Genomic DNA, 9,173 nt, shown 5'->3' with positions numbered 1-9,173 from the left:
TCCCTCCCTTTTTTTTTTTTTTTTTTTTTTTTTTTTTTTTCTTCCTTCTTCTCCTTTTTTCCTTTTTTCCACTCCTTTCCCCTCCCCTCACGAGAAGCCCCCAGCTCCCGAGGTACCGCAGACAATGGAGCTGATGTGCTGATACAGGAGGAGCTGATTAACGGGGGAGGGGGGAAAGCGGAAAAACAGGGAAAAGGGCAAACGCCTGCAGCCCCGTGTGCTGAGATCGCAGCTCTGCTCTGGGTACCGGGCAGTGGTGCCAGAGCCCATCGAGATAATTGCCTGCATTTTCAGAAGTTCTGGGAGCTCTAAGGATGCTTTCCAAGGGTCCATCAAAGCCCGCAGCTGGGATTGCTCCACGCTGTTAGTCCGGGGGCTCTCAGAACGGCCTAAAAACAGCCGAAAGGAGAAGTGGGATTTCTGTGTAACACCAGTGATCCCGGTAGGACTGGGGGCTGTGGGAGAGACGAGCGGCAAGCGGGATCAAAGAGCGCCCATGAATCCGTGTCCTTTGTGCGCCCGCCTCTTTGTGGGAGCGGGGCCCGGGGGCTGCAGGTGCTGAGGCGGCTGCGGGGCTGCCCCGGCTGCGGGGCGATGCCACAGCCCCGGCATGCAGCCGCGGGGACAGCCGGCTGCTGCTCCGCGCTTGACTCATTCAAACCCTAACAAAAAAGTCTTGTGTCGCTAAAAGCCCGCTGCAGACCACGGTGGCGGCGGCAGGAGTGCTGGAAAATGCTGAAGTTAAAGGCCTTCTGCTTGGATTACTGGCAGTTTTTATGTCTCCAGCCTCTCCATGGTTTCTATAAAAGGTAAGAAAACGTTAACTCTGCAACGCTATTCAGCACATGATGCCACCAGGGTTTTTCCTCGCTGTTGTGCTCCCTGGGAGAAGGGAGTGGTAGGCAATTAATGAGAACTTGTGACAAAGATTGTAAAGCTGCTTCTTTCTTTTTTTTTTTTTTTTTTTTTTTTTTTTTTTAAATTGCTTTAATTATCAGCTGCTGTTGTCTCTGTGCATGCAGATGTGAAGGTGAGGGTGCTGTTTGGTTTTAACCTCTACTTTAGGTCACATCACCTAAGACTCAGGACTTTTTCTTCCCTGCTGTTTTATCCTTAGGCACAGTAGCTCATGCTGGAGTGTCCACACTGTAGACGACACTGGCAGATTAATTGAAATGTCATGGGAATTTATGGAACGCAGAGAAGACCCTTTATTTCCCTGAGATATTTAGCAATATAATAGTTCATCTTTCCTCTCCCTCCCAGCACAAAGTGCACATCAGAGTCATTCAGAGCAGTGGGCACTTCACTTAGACAGGTCTGACACCCAGCTTAAATGATGGATGGTGAATGGTGATCCTAAAGAATAGGTCTGGGTGTCAGATGTATTGAGCTTGCCTATTTAATGGAACAGCAAAATAAGCAATTCCATTTAACATGTCCCTGAACTTACCCTGATGCTTTTTAATCTACACTTCGTTTTCCTTGCTCCTGATTTACGCTGCTGAGCAGAGGGAATTGGATGGGTTTGCATTTGCTGGGGGGGAAGTGGGGATCCCTTCGCTGTGAACAAAACCCGTGCAATTCTCTAAAACAGGATTCCGTTCTCCTTACGTACACTTTCTGCCCTGGCTACCTATTGTCAGCCTACAGAAAGTGCTTTGTACTAAATGCTAATTGCAGTTGAATTTTTCATGCAGCGACTGAAGGCTGGAAAAGGGAACTGTTCCAATCTTTTTCAAGGTTTCAGGGGTGCCCCGCACTTTCTGCATTGAGTAACACGGGACCCTCATCTGTGACTATTGGCCTGTGAAGTTTCAAAAGATAGCTTTATTCTCCTCTCCTTGGAGTTTTTCACAGATTCCACTGCCAAGCTAAAAAATTCCCAACCTAGTCTCAGCCTATTGTGATGTTTTCCTTGCTGAGAAACCATATAAAATAATAGAAATGGAGCCAGACTGTTTTGACACAAATAAATACTGAACTCGAGCTTTCTGTCTTGGGTTCCTGGCGAAATCCCAGCTTTGTGGCAAATGAATTACTGGGGAGTTATTCTACATCTCCTAATGCAAACCCTTGCAATAGGGCTGCCCATTTATTTCCTTCCAGAGAATTAATTTACTTCCATCACAGCCTGGATGTGCTTGAATCTTCTGTCTGCATGAGCATCACTAAAACCAGGCCTTAAGCACTTCAGCATGACATAGAGGCACTTTGTTCTCATCTTTTTAAGAAAAGAAAATTGAAGGAAAGTTGTGACTTCCTCACATTTGAAACAAAATAATTTGTTGGTTAAAGCACAAACAAGTGTGAAAAGCAGGTGCTGCAGAATAATAAACCTTAAATGTAAGGAAGTTCATCTTAAAAAGAAAGAAAAAAAACCTTCTGGAAACTTGCAATTACTTTTTATTAGTGATTGTAAATTGTTTAAAATGCTTTTGGAAAAGAGCCCAGGGGCAATGGGGAGGGTTTGTGTGTGCCCCATGTATATATTTCCTATTTTTTTGTATAAAATGAGGTAACAGATAACCAAAACAGGACTTGGGTAACATTTCCATGGAGTGACGGTGCTCTTTCTTTACGTGCACTGCCTCACTCTGATTTTCAGTTGCAGCCACTGCTCAGAGCTGTGGAAAATGTTCCTGGCTGCTTTGGAAGCTGTGACTTGCTGCTCCATCGTGGGATGTCCAGCTGTGTTTTCCAGCTTTTATTATTCAGGGAATTCTTGTGGGTTCATGTCCAGAGAAGGGAATGGAGCTGTGGAAGGGTTTTAGGTGGCTGAGGGAGCTGGAAAGGGGCTCAGCCTGGAGCAAAGGAGGCTCAGGGGGGCCCTTCTGACTCTGCACAACTCCTGACAGGAGGGGACAGCCGGGGGTTCGGGCTCTGCTCCCAGGGACCAGGGACAGGAAGAGAGGGAATGGCCTCAGGCTGGGCCAGGGGAGGCTCAGGATGGATATTTGGGAAAATTCCTTCATGGAAAGAGTGGTTAAGCATTGGAACAGGGCAGTGGTGGAATCCCCATTGCTGGAAATGTTCAGAAGACACACGGATGTGGCACTTGGGGACATGGCTCAGAGGTGAGGAAATGATTGGACTCAATGATCTTTGAGGGCTTTTCCAGCCAGAATTCAGTGATTCTGGATCTGCTACCTGGCCTGGACAATTCTGATTTTTGGTATAATTTTATTTTGCTCTGGGGTGAACATCCGTGGAAGTGAAATCCATGGGCTTGAAGAGAATTCCGTGCAGGGTGTGTTGGGGTTTGTGGTGGCCCCACTGCCCAGATCTGTGGGGCTGGGACAAGGAAAATGAGCCATTCCCCCTCCCTGGCTGTGGCTGCAGTGCCAGCTGGGGCACTGCAAGCAAACACTGAGCCTGGGTGATGGGAGAAAGGAGAACTAGGACAGGTTTTCAAGTTTATTTATGTATACAGGGTAAAAAATCCAGCTCCAAAATAGCAAGCTGGGCATGTGGCAGTCCTAAAGAAATGCCAGGTAAGGGGAGACACCATGTGCACAGAGAGAGCTTCTCTGGAGTTTATGCTCTCAGCACAGCCAGGGGAAGGATAAACTGGGAGAAATCCAACTACACTTTCAGTCTGTTCCTTGAATTTGGCAGCACCTGCAGTAACCAGGACTTTGTCCATCCCATGTATGTTCACTAAACAAAGTTACTGCAAGGTAACAGTGCTTGTGCCTCCAGTGATGTGTTTGTAAGCCAGCAGCCTGATTTATCCAAGTGTCAGCAAATTGCAGAAAGCAAACTCGGGGGACTGGGGTAGAAACCTGCTCCAGGAAACGTTTGGTAATTCAGTGATTCATGAAAATGAGATTTCAGTGCTCTTCAGTTGCCAGTAGCACTGAATGCATTTTGGTCAGAACCTTTCACTTGAGGGCTGCTTTTGGTACCCTCTGAATACAAACACTGAGGGTGCTGAGATGTTTCTGTGGCAGATTAAAGTGTAAGATGAGCAAATTGCTGTCAGGTTCCTGTGGGCTTGGCAGGATGAACGCCTCATGCTTTACTTCCAGGATTATTATAAATCCATGTGAGTCCAGGTTTAGCATGTGAAAGTGAAGATTTTCCTTAGCCAGGGGGGAAAGCTCCGTGCTGTGCTGCTGCCAGCTGGTGGGTAATAGCCCAGGCTAGAAATTGTTACCATTAGCATTGCATTAAAGATCAAGCAGAAGGTGAGGAAATGTGTGACTGGCACCGAGGGCAGCTGTAATTTGCAGATTTTCCCTCCCAGAATGTCTTCTCTCTTCTGGCTAAAACAGGAGGACTTCAAAAAACATAAAACAAGTGCCAAGTCTGTAAAGGCTGTTTTATTGGAATGCTTTGTTTGGCAAACAAAACTGTTTTTAAATTATTTCTTGTCATTTTCAATTTTTCTTTCATCTGTTTGGTCTCTATAAAGGAGGCACGAGTCCCTTCCAGAGCAATTAGGGCCATTTGTAATGAGCTACCCCAGTGGAATAAGCAAAGGGAGAGGTGGTTGGCTCTTTCAAGCCAGGGATTAGCTGGAATTGTTTCTGCCACCCTTCAGCTGGGACTCACAGTTCTAGCACCCTGATTCAGGATAGGGTGATTCATGTGCTTGAGCCCATCTCTGGGCAAAATAGGTCTGTATTTTGGTGTATGATTCATTCCCATGAGGATGTTTCAGTATTGATTAAAAATGAAAATGCTTTCATGAATTGGCTTGTTAGGAGCAGTTTACTGCTGCCACCCTGGAATATCAGAGTATCTGAGTGTCAGAAGGTACTTGAAGCCACTCTGATATTGCACTCTGCAGGGCACCTGCAGCTCTGTGCTCATCCTCTCTCCCACTGTCTTATCCTAGAAAAATGTGTAGCATTTGAAGCCATGAAAGGAATTGCCAGCCTTAATTTAGATGCTGCTTCAAAGGCAGCACACGGGGGCTTGAAGTGATCTGTGTCAGAGCTGTCCTTTGGGTTAACTCTTTGTTAAAAAGAATGTGCTTTGAGAGGCTTTGTTCCTCATTCCTGGCGTTGCCAGAGTGGACTCTTCTCTGGGGTTGTGTGAGGTGGCTTCAGATGTGTTGGGTGACTGGCACAGAGCATGCTGCTGCTCCCTTTAAAGGAAAGGCAGCATAAAAAAAAAAGGTGTAAAGAACTTCCTGGCCATGGGTCACTACATAATTAAATTCATTATTTAAAAAGAGATTTAATGAAGGGGGAAGAACTTGTATACAGTCCTATAATCCCACATTCCTGGAGGTGATGGCTGCATACTAATTACAGACCTCAGGAACAGGAGGAAGGGGAAAAATCCTTCAAGTTCTGGTTCATGAGGGCAGGGAAGTGCTTTTGCACAGTGCTGGGCAGTGATGTCAGTGGGTTTGTGCATCTCCTTGCTGACACTTAAACTGAGCTGCTTTGCAGCATCTCAAACAAAACAAAAGCAAAGTGGGTGGGGAGAATTACTGGAGCTCTGCCTTGAACTTACGTTTCGAGTTCACCATATATGTTGGTAGAAACAAATAGAGTTTGCTTTCACTCGACAGTGACTTCATCCAGAGCAGGGCTGAGTCATGTGCCCCTGGAGCAGCTCCCTCTCCAGAGGATCCTTTGGCCAGGCTGCTGCAGCTGCGGAGCAGCTGAGAGCTTCCCCCACTTCCCAAATCCACCCCCCCTGCAAGCACAGCCTGCAAACAGCACACATTGCAGTATTCCCACCATCAGCATAAAAATGATCAGGAGCAAACCCTCAAATAAACGCACAAAGTAGCAAAAATGCCTTAAAAGCCATCAGAGGATTTCTCTGTGCTTGGGAAAGTGATTCCAAGTTGAGAAATTTCAATGAAGATACACCAAATACCTGCTAATCTGGTGGAAACCTTCCTTGCCATGTCATTAATGGTTCTCTGTGTCTGGAAAAGTCTTTGTGCAGGTGTTCATTGCTCACATGCCTGAAATCCACACTTCTGGTTTGCCTGGTACACCTCTGTGGCTGAGCCAAACCCTGAACCAATCCGTTGGGCTGTGATGCCTCCCTGGACCAGTGCTGGAACTGGGTTAAACTGGGTTTCACACCTGACAGTTCTTTGTGTGTGTGCCTCCCTTTTCCCCTCCCTTTTCCCCTCCCTTTTCCCTCCCTCTTCTCTGGCTTTTCCCACCTTTCCCCTTCCTGCCTTTCCCTGCCTTTTCCCTCCCTTTTCCCTCCCTCCTTTACCCTCCCTTTTCCCACCTTTTCCCCTTTCTGCCTTTTCCCCTTTCTGCCTCTTCCCTCCTTTTCCCACCTTTCCCGTGCCTCTCCGCAGTCCTCATGACATCAATTCTCCAGCCTTCCTAAAACTTTCCATTTCTCCACCCCCTTCCCTCTCACCCAGGAACCATCTGTGAGCCCTCAGGTTCTCCCTTCCTCACTCTTGCACAGATTTTAACCTTCCACAGACAGCTCTGAAGGCTGATGTGGGGAATTTTTTGAAACTGGGGTGCCTGTGCTGGGAGTTCCTGCCCTTTAGCTGGATCCCTGGAGCACTCAGAGTTTGCCAGGCTTTTCTTTCCCTCTCGAGTCTCTCCTGTATTTGGATGCAGCTGATGGGCAGCCCCTGGAGCAGTCACATTTTAATTGTGCCTCTGGCTCCGTGCCCTGCAGAGGGGAATTGGAAGCTTTCTGAGTTCCCTTTGATCCTTGTCCAAGTGTGAGTCACAGCACCGGGAGCCTGGTGGTGCCCTGGAGACATCCCAGGAGTCTCTCAGAAGCTGCAGCCTGGAGGGTGCTGGAGGGGCTGTGCCAAGGATCCCAAACTCTCCAGCCTTTAGGGGTGAGGGGAGATGCCCTTTACCAAAATGCCGAGTCCAGGCTGGCTTTGTTCCCCAGCAGGACTGGCATGTGCATGTCACTGCTGTCAGCTCCCAGGAAACACCAGGGTTTGCATTTCCTTAGGAATGTTTGTGAAAAATCAGCAAAGGAGGTTTCAAAGGGAATGGAAGAGAATGCAGCGAAGGCTGGAAAGAAAATAGTGGTGAAGATATTTTATTAAAACCTCCTAAGTCAAAATGTTGGCTTGTTGCAGTTGAAGAGTTAAAGATGCCCCAAGTAGTCCAAAAAGCCAGAATGCTTTTTCAGAGAAAAAATTAAACTCCATCTATTTGTATGACTCCTTGCAATCCTTAATTGGTAATAGCTGTTGTATAAGGGGAGCGCTACCTAAGTTAAAAATAGGTCTGGGACTGCACTGACAACCCAAACCAGGCTGGCTCTAGCAGACACATTTTCCTTTTGTCAAATGACCTACAAATGTAACATACATCAGGACAGAAATGCTGTCAAATCCTGGTTTGGAACCATTTCATTGTGGTGAAGCTTCAGAAATCCAGGCAAATTGTGTTCCTCCCCCTTGAGGGCTGCAGCAGGGCAGATTCCCTGTGGCAGGGATGTTGTACTGGGCTCACTGAGGCTGGGCCTGCACACACTGATCACCTCACACATTATGGGTGAGGGGATGCTGCCATCCAGACACCTAGCTTTATCCAAATCCAAAGCAGATCCATTGTCCTGGGTGCTGCTTTGCTCTGGCCTCCTCTCCCTGCTTGTACCCACCCACCAAGCTCTGCTTATCCTCCTGCAGGCCCTGCTGCCAAGCAGGAGTGGCTCTCCAGAGGGGGGAGAGTGATGGAGTGTGAGACTCCAAATTGAGCCCTGCCTTTCTATTAATAGCATTTAAAAGTAACACACCACCTCCAACTTGTAAAGGAACCTCAGCTCCAGCATTTTAAATACTTAGAGTGATTTATGTCCCTTGTGGTGTTTTTGCCTGCAGCAGCTTTGTTTCCAATGTGAAAATTAGAAAATAAATTAAAAACCTCCCGTTCCTCAGAAACGGCCTCATGCTGTGCCAGGGGAGGTTTTAGGTTGGATATCAGGAAAAATTTCTTCACTGAAGGGGTTGGAACAGGCTGACAGGGCAGTGGTGGAGCCCCCATCTGTGGAGGGATTTAGATGTGTGGATGCGGCACTTGGGGACATGGATCAGTGGTGGCCTTGGCAGTGCTGAGGAATGGTTGGGCTCAATGATCTTTGAGGACTTTTCCAACCTAAATGATTCTGTGATTCTATTCTGCCTTTCCTTCCCTCCCCAGCCCCCAGCAGTGGGGTTTTCAGGGATTTCTAACTGCTCTCTATTGCTCTGGTTTCCCTTGGGAATCCAAACCATTGGGAGAATCCCATTATTGTCCCTAAAATGGGTGGCACATGCTTGGCGGTGGCCAAGTTGAGGGCTTTGACAAACTTGGTGAATTTTCCCCAGTGTTGCTGTGATATTGATTCTCCCAACTGTTTCCCCTGCCCTGCAGCAGCTCCCTGCTCCTGTGTGCAGTCAGCAGAACCAAAGCTGTGTGTCTGTCTTGATGTTCCAGACTGCCTTGGTGCAAACCCTCCTGCATTTGCAGCTCCTCTGCAGCCCCAGCAGCTGAGCAGAGCCTTTCTGCTGACCCTGCAGTTCAGGGGGACCCACCTTCAGCTGCCTCCATGGTGTGCTCAGCTCCCAAAAGCCACAGCATCATTTCTGATGGTTAGTGGTTGTGGCTGTTGGAATTAAAGATTTCCTTCTAGAAGAGATGCCAAATGCTGTGCAAATCTGAGAGTCACTTTCCTTGGTTTACAGGCAGCAACATGCAGGTCCAAGGCATCCAGTGTGGCCACTAGTGATGCTGGGTTTGGAAAAAACAGTCCTGAAATGGGAAGAAATTTTGGAAGGAGGCAGAACTTCTTGCACCTTCCTGTTGCAGGTTGGGAGGACTCAAGAGCTTGTGTTACATGGGGCACTGTCATCGGTCCAGACACACAGGGCTGCAGGGAGGGAGAGCTGCTCTGGGTTCTTGCAAGCAGGGCAGAGCTAGGAGAGATTTCCAGGGAGAAAAAAAAATCAGCAAATCAGTAAATCTGCGCAGGGAGTTGAGCTCGGGTGGGTGCAGTGATGTGCTGCGAATGGAATCTGTTTTATTGTGAGGGGAAGAGATAAGTGATGAAGTTCTCATCCACACCCAGAGGGGAGGAACAGCCCAGGCAGGCAACCCCGAACAGCCCAACCTGTGTGAGTGTGGGGCTGCAGTGTCACTGCAGTGGTGATGGGTGCACAAAATGGAAAATCCATGTCCAGGGCAGACATGGCCCCTGCAGTGCTGGGGCTCATCCTGGTTGTCCTG

At 48.0% G+C, this 9,173-nt stretch overlaps 1 protein-coding gene across 6 annotated transcripts in view; it reads left to right on the top strand.

Moving 5' to 3' along the window:
- IQSEC1 (IQ motif and Sec7 domain ArfGEF 1) overlaps positions 1-9,173 on the top strand; it is a 278,474-nt gene that overhangs the window by 149,126 nt on the left and 120,175 nt on the right. The window contains exon 1 of one of the 6 annotated variants that reach the window (XM_041399505.1): positions 664-809. The exons of the other annotated variants lie outside the window; for them this stretch is intronic. Within the exon in view, the coding sequence (XP_041255439.1) occupies positions 733-809 (77 nt within the window). The 5' untranslated portion in view covers positions 664-732. Of the gene's footprint in view, positions 1-663; positions 810-9,173 lie in introns of those variants that run through there. 6 annotated transcript variants of the gene reach the window in all.

Source organism: Onychostruthus taczanowskii, unplaced genomic scaffold (assembly GCF_017590055.1).
Source record: "Onychostruthus taczanowskii isolate IOZ18803 unplaced genomic scaffold, ASM1759005v1 scaffold162, whole genome shotgun sequence".
Taxonomy (NCBI): Eukaryota; Metazoa; Chordata; class Aves; order Passeriformes; family Passeridae; genus Onychostruthus; species Onychostruthus taczanowskii.
This window is presented reverse-complemented; position numbering and strand designations above follow the sequence as displayed.